The sequence below is a fragment of the Lactuca serriola genome, chromosome 8, assembly GCF_051521515.1.
Source record: "Lactuca serriola cultivar US96UC23 chromosome 8, Lser_US96UC23_V15, whole genome shotgun sequence".
Taxonomy (NCBI): Eukaryota; Viridiplantae; Streptophyta; class Magnoliopsida; order Asterales; family Asteraceae; genus Lactuca; species Lactuca serriola.
The window spans coordinates 107874389-107889179 of NC_136415.1; the positions used below are offsets into that span (position 1 = coordinate 107874389).

Sequence of the window (14791 nt, forward strand, 5' to 3'; positions counted from 1 at the left end):
ATTAGCTATGATTGTAATAACCAAATCCAACGTGTAGCAAAATCAAAGTGTGCCTCAATTCCTCTTCATTGTTTCTTAAACGTTAAGACAAACCGAGGAGAAGACCCCCTAACCAATATCAATGATTTATTTTTAACCCAATGTAGAATAATTGAACAAAATCATCCATTTTAAAACCCATAAATATCTTGAAATCGAAAATAAAATCAAGTTGTTACTAGATTCCATTACTTTAGGAAAACTAAAAACTATTCAACCTGGTATATAATATCATAAAGATAATGCATCCAAAATTGTATATTTATGATCTATTCTAGTTTAATCATTTGAAAATCGTTATGATCAAATTGATAATTGAATTTTTTGCTAGCCCGATGATAAACCAAATAGAGACCTACAAAATAATAAAAATTTCCACCCCAGTTTCTTGTAAACAAAGGTGTGACGTATTTCAGTTTTTAAGTTTATAATCCTTTTAACGAATTCCTATTACTTTTAAAATGATGAGTAAAGCAAATGTTTAACAAGATAAAAGAGTATTGAGGATGACGGGTTTAAAAATCCCTTCTCAGATCACACGTTTACCCAAACCCCAACCCCACATCCATCCTTAAACTCTCAGGCATCTCTGCTCACTACTGCCAAACTCTGCCTTGACACGAATCTCGAAGGATTTATGGATGCATCTGTAATGGAAAAGCTACTTCGATGTGCTTCGTACTCTCCTCTCCACACTCCCAAACTCACGTCTATTCACAATTTTGAATTAAGAAATCCCAACATACATATGAAATGGCGTACTCGGAAGAATAACAATGCTTTAGTGGTAAATGCAAGCGATGGGGGAGGAGGAGGAGGAGAAGTGGATACGGCGGTGGTAGAAAAGGACAAGCCGAAAGTACTGCCGCCGAGGTTTCAGGTTTTACAGGGTTCTCCGATGCCGTTCGGTGCCACAGCTCAGGAAGATGGAGTCAATTTCGCGATATATTCGCGCAATGCCACATCTGCGACTCTATGCTTAATGACTCCCTCCGATTTGCCTGAGGTATACGGTTATCTTTTTTGTATGTTTTTACTTCATTATGTTTCGTGAAATTTTGTTTCTGTATATACACCATGGCTCGGAAATCATTTTAAACGCATTAAGTGTGACTGCTATCATCGATCCTGACAAATAGAATCAACTTATACATTCGGTTTGTTTATTAATAACTTGTGTTGATGTTTAGCTGCGTTGATTGTATTGAAAATTGAAATGTTGTGATGGACTGATGGTTTACAAAAGAATATTGCAACTCAACTGAGACTTGAAAAATTTAAGCACTCTAGCAATAAAAAAGATGCATTTTCCATTAAAGCGGATTCTTTAGTGCCTATTTATATTTTTGTCATTACCCGTTAATTTTATTTCTTACATTTTGATTCCGAATATGCAACCAATCTAAGCTTTTGCATTGCAATTACTAATTAGCATGGAAAACCCCCATTTTCTTCTGACCATGAACAAATTCTCAAACTACCAATAAAATTGCATCAAATGGCTCATTATAGATCACTGACATGTCACTTCTGTCCAACATGGCATTGATGTTATTCAGTATGTTTCCATAAGCAAAAAATTCTTATCAATTTTGCAGTTAAAACACTCTGTTGGACCCTTGTTGCATAGAGGTGATAGTGTACTAAGATTCATAATAAGTTATTGGTTCATGGGCATAATTGTCTTTTTCTATTCTCACTTGATGCAGAAAAGAGTTACTGAGCAGATACCTCTAGATCAACTTACCAATAAGACCGGAGATGTCTGGCATGTGTTTTTGAAAGGAGATTTTACAGACATGCTTTATGGATACAAATTTTCTGGAGACTTTTGTCCTGAGGAAGGGCATTACTATGATTCTTCACGGATCTTATTAGATCCTTATGCTAAAGTTGGTAGCTTGTTTCATCTATTACATTTGAACTTTTATTATTATTGAAATCTTTAAAATGCAATATGTTTATTTCTTTAATCCTGATTGTGCTTGTGACCTTGGGCTTGCACAATTTCATATTCCTTCTAAAAGGTGATAGACCTTGACTTTGTGGTTCTTATTCAGGCTGTTTTAAGCAGGGAGGAGTTTGGTGTTTTGGGAGCTGATGATGATTGCTGGAGCCAAATGGCCTGCACAATCCCTTCTAATCATGAGGTATGAGTTTACTAGTAATAGTTTACCTCAGTATGTTTAAGTTTAACATAATTGACACATTCAATTTGGTTTAGGAAACATGGGATCATGTTTATTTTTTAATTTTTCATCTCATGGCACATCAAACTATATCTTGTTCCAGTTTTGATTTGTATTTGTTTCTTTGACTTAGTTTGACTGGGAAGGAGATCTGCCCCTGTCATTTGCACAAAGAGATCTGGTGATTTATGAAATGCATGTTCGTGGATTTACAAGGCATGAGTCCAGTAAGACAGAGTCTCCTGGTACTTACCTTGGTGTAGTGGAAAAACTTGATCATTTAAAGGTACATGCTTAATAAATCCATAGTTCATTTTTTCACCATCATAGCTATAACTATAAGGTTATATGTGTTTGAATGATTTCTCACTTTTACAAATCACAGAGCTAATTATTTAACCTTAAGTAAACTTGTAATAACATTCATAGACTATCTTGTTGTCCCTCTTGACCCCTTTCATGGTCTAGTTGTCAAATTTGACCCCTTTCAGTTATGATTCTTACATTCTTTATCTCCAAACCGTTGGTCATTATCACTTGATCCCAAGCACCTTTAACACCAAAATCAACTTTCATGAATACGATAGTAGTCTGTGGAAGGATATACCCTAGGGCTTTGCTTGTTGATGTTTATTTTTTTTGTTTCTTTTTGTTCATTTTTAATTACTATCATTTGTTTTTCATTTCAGCAGCATGAAAGGTCAATACTGGTTAGTGTTGTTAATGCTATTCTTTATGGTGTAGGAACTTGGTGTGAACTGCATAGAGTTAATGCCATGCCATGAGTTCAATGAGCTGGAGTACTTCAGCTACAATCCTGTCTTGGGTGACTACAGGTATTTCAAGTTCTGCCTTCCTTCTTTAGTGTATTATGTGCTTTATGAGATCTACTTTGCTTAGAAATGTTGTTTTAAAAGTATTAATTCATTTTTATCCTATGGATTGTCAAATTCTTATATAGGTTAAATTATTGGGGGTATTCAACTATCAATTACTTCTCACCTATGTTGAGATATGCATCTGCTGGTGGTCGTAATGGTGGCCTTGATGCAATAAATGAGTTCAAACAACTTATTAAAGAGGCACACAAACGTGGAATCGAGGTGAGATTTGAATTATTTCTCTAATTTTCACAACTCCTCTTTCTAATTCACATCTTTACAGGTGCTCATGGATGTGGTTTTCAATCACACTGCTGAAGGGAATGAAAATGGTCCCATTTTGTCTTTTCGAGGTGTTGATAACAGTGTCTTTTATATGCTTGCACCTAAGGTATAGTAATAGCAGCAGTGCTGCACTTCCATTTCACTCATGAATTTGAAGGGGGTATGATGGTCATTTTCTCTCTTTAAGGTACTCATAGTATCATGGCTTTGCAGGGAGAGTTCTACAACTATTCAGGATGTGGAAACACATTCAACTGCAACCATCCTATTGTGCGCCAATTTATAGTAGATTCCTTGAGGTATATAAGTTGCTACTTACCTATCCCCTGTTTTCTGTTTTTATTTTAACAGAAAATTACAATTTTGCTCCCTGAGTTTAGCACTTATTTAGTTTTGGTCCCTAAAGAAATTTATTTGGAAGACATTGTCCTTATTTTACAGTTTTATAACGATTTTGATATCTGGATCATTTAATCTAACACCCAGCTGTTGATATTTTTTCAACTGACCATCTTGCCCTTGGACCAAAACTGCAAATTTGTAGTTTTTTGTTAGTTTATAACATTTTATCTGTGCATATGATTTATAAAAGTTCTTGGTCTATACTGTATATTGAATTAATTTGTTAATATAGCAATTTTGAATAATTTATATGTTAATATAACTTGCTATTTTAAAATATATGTTATATTGTTAAATACGTTTTATCTTGACAACAAGCAGTAAAGTTACAATTATAAATTCAAATTGAATGGGGTTCATAGCCGAGGCCAAAATCATTATGAACATCAAAATAAGGACCAAAATTGCTAACAGATCCCTTTAGGGACCAAAACCAAAAAAGACTGCTAAACTCAGGGACCAAAAGTGTAATTTACAATCATACATGCGTTCCTGATTCTTGGTCAATTAAGTTTTGTTTTATGAAACCTTGCTACAGATATTGGGTAACAGAGATGCATGTAGATGGATTTCGATTTGATCTTGCCTCTATCATGACAAGAGGCAGCAGGTCATCTAGTCTACCAAATATCTGATATTCTGATTCTTATCTTAACAATATTTGAAAAAAAAACAACATTCATTTGTACTTTTTGTATCTTTTTTCTTTCAGTCTTTTTGATGCAGTAAATGTATATGGAAATCAAGTAGAAGATGATTTACTGACAACCGGCTCACCTCTCACCAACCCACCATTAATTGACATGATTAGCAATGACCCAATACTTCGAGGAGTGAAGGTAATTAAATTGATTATCAATTAAACTTATCGTTTAAATTATTAATTTTAACTTTTTAAAAAAATAGCAATTATCCTTTCCAGCTTATCGCTGAAGCATGGGACTGTGGAGGCCTTTACCAAGTCGGCGTGTTTCCTCACTGGGGTATTTGGTCAGAATGGAATGGAAAGGTCTTTTTTTTGTTGGCTCATTTATTCTCTTAAATAAGCGTTATTTCTTTTCAATAAATTATAAAATTATTAGCCTGTTAAAAATTGTTTAATTGTTTCAGTATCGCGATACAGTAAGGCAGTTCATCAAGGGTACAGATGGATTTTCTGGTGCTTTTGCTGAATGCCTTTGTGGGAGCCCTAATCTATACCAGGTATCCTTATTCCCTAATCTATGATCTTCTTTATCTTTTTTTTTTTTTTTTTTTTTTTTTTTTAAATCATTTTTTCATGTTATATGTATGCATCAGGAAGGTGGTAGAAAACCATGGAACAGTATAAACTTCATATGTGCACATGATGGCTTTACACTGGCTGACTTAGTTATGTACAATGACAAACATAACCTTGCAAATGGTGAAGACAACAAAGATGGAGAAAGTCACAATAACAGCTGGAATTGCGGACAGGTAATTTTGTTCCTATATCATCTCTTTTACTTTTTATTTATTTATATGAGAATGAAAAAAAAAAAAGGCTGCATAATTTTTAACAACTGTCATATTATTTGTGTATATGTATGACTGATTTAGGAGGGGGAGTTTGTAAGCATATCAGTGAAGAGATTGAGGAAACGACAGATGAGAAATTTCTTCCTTTGTCTAATGGTTTCACAGGTAAGTTACTTAAATGGGACAAATTAAAAAAGTACATTGCTATTTCATGACTTTATATCTTTTGCAGGGTGTACCGATGATACATATGGGGGATGAATATGGTCACACAAAAGGGGGAAACAACAACACGTATTGCCATGATAACTATGTGATGATATACTCTTTGCTTTTCCTTTTTTCAAACAGAAGCATATGTATTTTTGAGCTAAAATTACCGTTTTGTCCCTAGATGAACTACTTCCAGTGGGATAAGAAAGAAGAGTCATCATCAGATTTTTTCAGATTTTGCCGTCTAGTCACCAACTTCCGCCAGTAAGTCCATCGCATGATAAATACTTTTATTTTCAAATTTATGTACATGACATTCACATTCTTAAAGTAATGGTGTCTTTTCTACAGTGAATGTGAGGCGCTTGGCTTAAATGATTTTCCTACAGCTGAAAGGCTACAGTGGCATGGACATGCCCCTGAAACACCAGATTGGTCTGAAACAAGTAGATTTGTGGCTTTCACCATGGTATAAGAATGCGTCTAGATTACATAAAAACATAATTAATGTATTATATTTATTTTTGCCATATTAAGAGGCAGCTATGATGATGTGTGTGATGCAGAAGGATTTGGTGAAAGGAGAGCTATATATCGCCTTCAACACTAGTCATTTAGCGGTTACAATAACATTGCCTGAAAGACCAGGGTACAGGTGGCAACCATTGGTGGACACCAGCAAGACTGCACCATTTGATTTTCTAAGTGATGATGTTCCAGAAAGAGAAAGAGAGGTGGCCATGAAACAATATGCACAGTTTCTTGATGGGAATTTGTATCCTATGCTTAGCTATTCCTCTATAATCTTATTACTCACTCCTGATGTAAGTGGTTTAATCTGATAAGCCCTATACTCATATGTAAGTAATTTACCCCTTAAAAATTGTTTACCTAATACCTACGTGAAACATCCCTCATATAGGCTATAGTTGAATCAAAATGAAATAAATTTCCTTCAAAATAAATTTCATGAATGCACAAAATACTTATAGTATTCACATTGCACATATGAAATATAACATGTAAAATCAATCAATCAAAATTATTTTAGTAGGATGTACACCACTTGACTCCTAGTCTGATTGGAAACACTTAGTGATCATATATAATTGACATTAATTCAAGTAATTGATGACCAGTTACAATTAAAATACCTAAACCAAAGTCACACACCCAAAATACTCATTTTGCATCATATTTTTTTAGCTTGTGGAAGGTAATGGAGGCAACCAAATTGGACAAAAAAATGAAGTTTGTGCACATACAAGAACATACTCTGTCGAGTATATTTATACCCTCAAAGTTTGCACGGTCGAATGAGTCATTAGACTTGCAAAACTACATGATTTTGGTACTTTTAAGCCTCTAAAACATGTCCATAACACCTCCAATCCCTTCCATTTTACTTTTAATTACTTAAGGATGTTATTTGACTTTCAAATACTTGTTAAAAACACTAATCAACATCATCACCATTGTTGATTCATCAATCAAAGGGGTCATCTACCTCATCTTCCATTAAAGCTTCAAAACACCATTTATGCTTTTACATTGGATTTCTTTAAATGATTTGGACATCGAAATCTTAGATCAATATCCAAACCATGTCTAGATCTTTATAATCCTTGATAATAACTTGGTGAATTCATGGAAGATTTGCCAAAGGATGAACTCAAAACTTCTATTAAAGCTCTTAACATCAATATTGATCCAATTGAATATTTTAATGCTATGATACATTCACATCCAAACCACACCATTAACCTAATAACATGCTTGAATTTGAAATCTCTAAGCTCTAGTGAAGGTTTCATGAGGTTTCAAAAACCCCATTAAAGTTTCATGAAGACAAATTCACCTTAAGAATGAAGTTACTTCACTAGATTTGTGTTCTAAACATACAATCTAACATTAGATTCAGATTAATCAATGTATTAACATATAGAATTTGAATTTTAAGCAACCTTCATTGAGGATTTCAACTTTCAATCTTCAATTATCCTTCTCTAATGATTCTAGATCGATCAAAGCTCTCCAAAACTAATCTCTAAACTACTCCTTCAGCTCTTCATTCGTGAAAATGAAAGGCGGTGTAAATCAAAAGTTTTATGAATATAGTAGTTTTAGTCCCTTAAGTTCCATTTCTTCACATTTGGCCCCAAACCTAGTCAAGGATATGGCAAACCTAAGTTTTTTTTGAACTTTACAACTTTCGTCCCTTAAACTGTTAAACACAAATTTTCTGAAAAAACTTATGTTAACCTTCAAATAAGCTTGAAACTTTTAATTTCACCAATTCATATTTGTTTCATTTGTTTCTATAATTTATTTTATTTATATTTAATTTAATTTAATTATTTGTATTTAATTTAATTTCTTTTTTTCCAAAATTTCAATTTTTACTAAAAATAACAAATTCTTGCCCCAAAATATGGGTGTTACACTACCATTGTTACATGGGAATGTGAATGGACTTTATCGGCTTTGGAGGGATATTTTCAATGATAAGGAGAGAGGGTATTTGTGTTTTTTTTGCACATACATGAGATCAATAATGAGTTTATGTCCCTTGTTTTTGGATATGATTTACGTTGGTCAAAATCTAATGTACGATATGTTATGTTATATTATGTCATGAAATTAAATTAATCAGTGTGGGCTTTGAGGATGGTGTTTTTTTCTTCTTCATAGTTTAGACAAAATAACTACAAACTTCTGTATTATAAAATACAAACAAAAAAGTACAACAATATTGATGGGAAACCTGTTTTCACTCGTTAGAAAGAATTTTTAAGACTTGAATATTAAAATGAGACTGATTTTTTTGTTTTTAAAGTTTAAGTATATTGTGTCAATTGGCCACAAAATCATAGACAAGTGACGACCCGTAGCCCATTCACTGAAATAGGAGGCGAGTCTTATTTACAGATGTAGGACTGTAAACGAACCGAACGAATACGAACGATGTTTGTTCATGTTCGTTCATTTAAGTTAGCCGAACAAATGAACGAACATGAACGGATAAACGAACGAGTTTTCTTGTTTATGTTCGTTCTTTTATGTTCGTGAACATGCTAAACGAACATAAACAAATGTTCACGAACATAAACAAATGTTCACGAACATAAATAAAAAAACATAAATGAACAAAGATAAAAAAAAACATAATTGAACATAAATGAATATATAATATACTAATGTAATCAAACACAATTAAGCATATGTGAACATAAAATGAATTTAAACGAACAACATAAACGAACATTCACGAACATAATTGAACGAACGAGACAATTAAATAAAAGAAATAAACGAACTTTCCGCCGAATTGTTCACAAATAGTTTATTGAACATTCAGTTTGTTTACGGCCCTATACAGATGGTCAAAATTAAAATTTCCATATCTTTTAGCTAATTTATAGAAATATTTAAAAAAAATAGCTAGATTTGTCGCAAATAAATTTTTTAAAAAACTGATCGATCAATTCTCATTTCGATTTCTCATTTATCATTTCCCATGTTAATTATCGAAATAGCTTGAGGTAGCTGTTGAAGCGGCAAGACTCTGAGCTAACTCCTATTGGACCGTTGGAGACCTGATCTGCCCACCTCTTTTTTTGATTGCGACTTGTCGGTTGTGAGTTGTGACACCAAACTCCACCATTATACAGTCTTTTCCAACATTACTTATTTATGTTATATGTATATTCAAAAAATGTTATGTATGTACAAAGTCTTTATGTGAGGTGATATTTTTATTTATATATGTAACTTATCCGTTATAAAAATTTCTTTTGACTTTTATATTTTTTATTTTAATTGAAGAACAAAAATCATATCGATGAAATATAATCACAGCCGGTCCGTTGATTCTAAAGATCATGTACAGAAATTAAAAATGGGCCACAAAATTCCGGATTAACAATGGATTAACAATACATTGTAACAGATTAGCTATGGATTAGGACAAAGTAACGACTGACGAGTGACGGATTAGCGACAAAGATAGATTAGCGGCTAATTGACGGACCTGCTATGGGTTAAAATTTCAACCTCCCTAACGACACATGTCTTGTATGGTTGAACACCCTACATGTTTCTTAACGACACATGTCATGTGTGGTTGAACACTTCACATGTTCTCAGGCCAGCTCTGAATATAACAGTCAAAATAATTTCTTTTTATATAGATAAATCAAAAACATAAATACAAATATCACATCTCTTAATTTATTTGATTTTTACTAATGGTTTTCGAAAATCTGTAATGCCAAGTTTCGGGTACATCTCTTTTAAAAAGTATTAATATTCCAAGTTTTGGATTTCTGGTGGCCACGACATAGTGAATGAGTCCCATGACGCAACCATTGTCAGTGAATACGTGGAAGCTAAGTAAGTGCCACAACGTGTCAATCTATTCATCACGGCGAGGCCGTTGTTTAATGACAAACCCTAATTCAGGGATTTTTGTACCCCTATTTAACGGATGTGATGGCTAGGGTAGCCCACCCTCACCTTCAAACACTCTCCCCCCCCCCCCCCCCCCAGCCTTTAAAAGCAAACTCTAGCCTCCATTGATAACTCTTGAGTTTTTGTAGTGTTTAGTGATGTTTTGAAGATGAAGAAGGTGCCCTTGAGCTTTGTTTCAACAATTAACTCTCCTAATCCTCCTTATGCACGTTTTCTAGACTTTTGTAAGTCCTCAAGATTCAACTTTTATGTTACTTGTTTCTAGATCTAGGCTTTTTGTCCCTTAATCTTCATGGTGTGGGAGTTTGGAAGGTTGGATTCCATAAAGTTGGCAACTTTATGGATCCTTCTGGTCATCTTAATGTTATATCTTCTAGATCTGAGGATCCTTGGAGTTTTAGTCTCATGCACAAGTTTTGAGTTCATAATTGCCATGTTTTTGACCTAAAATGGAAGGGACATGCATGTCCATAAAGCTACGATTTTTATGGTCCATTAGGTGTAGGAAACCTTTCTGTAAACTTTGGAAGAGTAACTCTAGTGATTAAGTACTTAGTGGGTGTTTGCATGCCTTTAGTTGCCTTTAAGGACTTAGGGTTTAAGATCTTGACTTATGGAGATGTCTTAATGGGTAAAGTTGGAAAATTTATCCATCAAGACCTTGGGAAGGACTAGATCTGAGCTTTGGAGCTCTTGGAATTGTTAGGAAACAATTTAATACGTTAAGCAGTTCAGACCAGTCCCCACGACATGACCTTTAGGCTACCACAACGTGGCGACTGGGTAAGAACCCGACTGTTTTATCCTTATGTTGTCACGTTGTGGCCGATGGATGGCCACAACGTGGTGACTTGTTGATTTGGACTTTTGGGTTGTTGACTTGATCGTTGACCGTGGGGGTTGACTTTTTGACTTAGTAGACTTTTGGTCAACTTTTGGGTTGGACTTTAGGTGGGGAATTTAGTTTCCTTGTTGTATTAAAGGCGACTTGTGGTATCGGCTTTTATCCTGAGAGGGAGCTATTGGATTATCTGCTAGATTGTGAGGTGAGTTTCCTTACTGTACTCATGGGTCGAAGGCAACAATATCGGCCCAATATGTCGTGTTGTGTATCCTGGTATATAGGATGTTGCTATGTTGTAATGATTTGTTACATTGGTAGATTTGTATGATTACCTTTACTTGCTGATTATCGTTTATCCGTTGCATATGTCGACACAATGTAGTTGGGTTGAGGCTTTATTACTCTGTGCTGTAAGCCAACAAACCTAGGATAATCCAGTCCGATGATTGTGGGCCGGGGCAATCTAGTCCGATGACTATGGACCCAGTGTGCATGCTTGTATATGTATTGTTGAGTGAGGTATTTTGGAAGAATTCATTAAGTTTCATGCTTACCCCATTGTTTGTAATTGTTTTTTTAGGTACTAATGATGATTGAGGGAAGACGAATGCGTGATCGTACATATCCTCCTACTGATTTATACTTAAGAGATTATTTATACACCGACTCTATGAATTTAATTTGAAAACAATGATTGGTTATCTTGTGGTTTTATGAAAATGTTTTCAACTTGTGTATTTAGTGTTGAATAATTCCAACTTTTTGTATTATCCATGTGTGACAACCCGTAATTTCGATCTTCTAAAAAATCAACCTTAGTCAACAACAGTCAATATATCGAATAAAGGTCAAACTTATTTCTTTAATCATCTTAATAAGGTTAGATTAATAAGTCATAAGTGTTTAACCTTGTGTGAAAGGTGTTGTGTGTTTAAGAAGTGAAAGCATTTCAAACCAAGAACCTTCATCCGAGCCGAAAACTCTCGCATGGGCTGCAAACGAAGTTCACGGTCGCAAACGAGGTTCGCAGCCGTAAACCTCGGTTCACAGCCGAGAACTCACTCCTCGGGCCGCAAACCCTTGGACCTTATCTGTCACAACTGGAAATTGTGTGTCATGTAATCTATACATTCAAGCTAATGTGAATCAAAAACTTCAATCAAATACATTATACAAGTACTACAAGTAGTCATCAAACAATTGGAAAACCCTAGAAGTTCTTGTTAAGTCTATTTTGGACTAGAACTTCCTTATTGGATCCAAATGGACCAATAAGCTTCCAATTGGACTATCATGGGCTTAGAACCCTAATTGGGCTCTAATTGGACCCACATCTATTTATTTCAATATTGTGAGCCATGTTGGACCTAGAATGAAATAAATTAATGACTATGAACCATAATTAACCTAATTTGACCCTAACAAGTCATAAAAAAATCACATTTAAATTTATTTGGACCAAAAATCACTCAACTTAACCATGAAAATTGGGCTTAAGTATTTAAGGCCCAAACACCCTCATTTCCTCCATTATTCTCGGCCCAAAAGCTCAAGCCCAAGAAGAGGGTTGACCTTAGTGTGCCACCTCCTTATTGTCTTGTGGATCTCCATGCAAATCCATTCCATGTATCCATGCACATCACTTCATGTCTATATCTCCCTCTCTCTTCTTGAACTCGGCCGAGAGCAACACCACACACACACAAAACACTCACAAACTCTCTCTAAAATTCACTCAAGACTTCTTCCTCTTCTCCATCCAAAATCTCGAAAATTAGGAAGCATTCAAGGAAGTTCTTCCACAAAATCATCATCTAAGGTAAGGTTTTGCTTGGATCTATGACTTGTATTCCTTATTTATCAAAAATCTCTTCCTAATCCATGCAAAAATCATGATCTTGCACTCTAGAAACCCCATAAACTCGAAAATTTCATCAAGGAGTGCAAAGGCCAAAAATCACTTCATTTCTTCCAATCTTTCTTCAAAAACCGAATCAACACCCAAGGTGAGCTTCATACCCCCTATTTTCTGTTTTTATGAGTTTTGTGGGGGGGGGGGGGGGGAATACAAGTGAAAGTGTAGATCTATATGTGTTTGTATGCCTTGTATGATTTCCATGCTTATATGTATGCATTTGTGTGTTATAATGTTGGATCTAGCCATAAAACCCCTCAAAACCGAGATATATCTTGTGTTAAATGATTTTAGCTTCAAATATATTTCTAAATACAAAGTGTTTCAAGAAAAATTACTAAGTGGTTTAGTAACAATTTTCTTTGGGTTAAAAACACAAATTTTGGGCCTAAAATGTGAAAAATACAAAATTAAGGGTCCAAATGGGCATATCACGAATTCTGATGGATGAAGTGTGCCAAAACAGTTTCCATAAAACAATTTCTGGAAATATACTCATTTAGGGGATTAAAAACATAAATTTCAAGCTTAATGGGCTAAAAATGACATTTTCGGCCCAATGAGGCCCATTATGCGAATTTTTCTGTTTTGGAGGGCCAAAACTGTGATTTTCTGTAAAACAGTGGACCATAAGTGATCCAAGTCCTTTTCAAAGGTTTAAAATGCTTTCTAAATTTAAAAAGGACCAAAGTTGCAAAAATTTTCCAATTTGGGCCAAAATTGTCAAAGTTGCGAAAAGAAGGGATTAAAACCGAGAAAACTGCATTTTCAGGGACTTAAACTGTGTTCTATGAAAAATATGCTGAAAAATATTAATTTCAATAATTTTTGGTGTTAAAATGTCAAGAGAATTAATTTAAGGACCAAACCGGGAAATATTCAATAAAAGGGTTGAAAATGTAAATTTTGCAAATAATGAGGGGCTGAAACAGAAATATTTCAAGGCTAATTCAATATACACAATTTGATCAAATAATGGCACCGCGACTATCGACGAAATACAATACATTACAATACCAAAAGTCGTTGTTAAACGAATAGGCTCGGTCTCGAGCCAATAGAAATCTACAACTACTAACACTACGACACTACGATTCATACAAGTAACGTTTGGTAATACATATACATGCGAGTGTGCACAGACGTCTACGCACCATCTTTGGGCCCCACAAGTGTAAAATCTTGTTCGTTGAGCCTAGCTAGCCCAATGACCTGATCTTAAGGCCCGAAGACATTTTTTTTACGGAGTGTTGGGTTTTACCGATCCGACACAACGTAAATGGACTTTCAATGGCTTGTATACTACTGGTCCCCAAGGGTCCTTTGGTATTGATAGTAAAGTCTACATTTCATGCGAGGCGGGTCGGGGACCCCTCGTACATTTTTATCCCCAACCGGTTAATGGAGTCACCGGGGTCTTCGTGACCTCTTTCTCTTCGGATGTGGGACTACACCTAGTCAGGGCAATTGGATAACGTGATTAGTACGGACGACGCCTTCGGGATCGTTAGTATAACTATAAACTGGGCGTTTGTGTAATGCGGGTTTGTAGTAAATAATCATGCTCGAGAACCTTCCAACGTCGCCTGGGACTGACACTATACGCTATGCAATGGTTTCAATGTAACTTCATGTAATTCAAGGAACTAGGAGAACATCGGGTTTTCCTAGGGTTTTCAATACATACAGATTTGAAATGCATACGACTTCAATGAACATTTTTTTTACAAGTATAGAAACAAACAAGCATACCTATGGATCTTCACAAACGTTTTCAAAAGCTTTTCTTTTCAGAAAATACCGGATTTTCTGGTGGTTTTTCAAACAATACAAACATTGGATTTCAAACACTACTTATGAACTCACCAACATTTCATATGTTGACGTTTTTCAAAATACTTGTATTCTCAGGGAACCAGTGAACCAAAGGAAATCATATTCAGTGACGGCTTGCAGTTTATTTTCGAACCGAACAATTTAATTTTTTGTTGGAATGTAATGTTTAACAATGTATGACATGTAAACGCTACTGGTTGTACTATATTAATGAATG

General features: G+C 34.8%; 1 protein-coding gene across 1 annotated transcript; it reads left to right on the forward strand.

Annotated features, from left to right (window-relative positions):
* The first annotated feature begins 548 nt into the window (after positions 1–548).
* ISA1 (isoamylase 1) lies at positions 549–6404 on the forward strand. Its single transcript, XM_079013811.1, has 18 exons — positions 549–1045; positions 1749–1931; positions 2100–2189; positions 2362–2514; positions 2973–3064; positions 3190–3331; positions 3393–3500; positions 3608–3693; positions 4335–4406; positions 4509–4635; positions 4719–4805; positions 4907–4999; positions 5096–5254; positions 5378–5461; positions 5529–5609; positions 5691–5773; positions 5861–5978; positions 6076–6404. Exons 1-18 carry the CDS (start codon positions 677–679, stop codon positions 6349–6351), a joined length of 2403 nt encoding a protein of 800 aa, XP_078869937.1. The 5' UTR covers positions 549–676; the 3' UTR covers positions 6352–6404.
* Positions 6405–14791: the final 8387 nt, after the last annotated feature.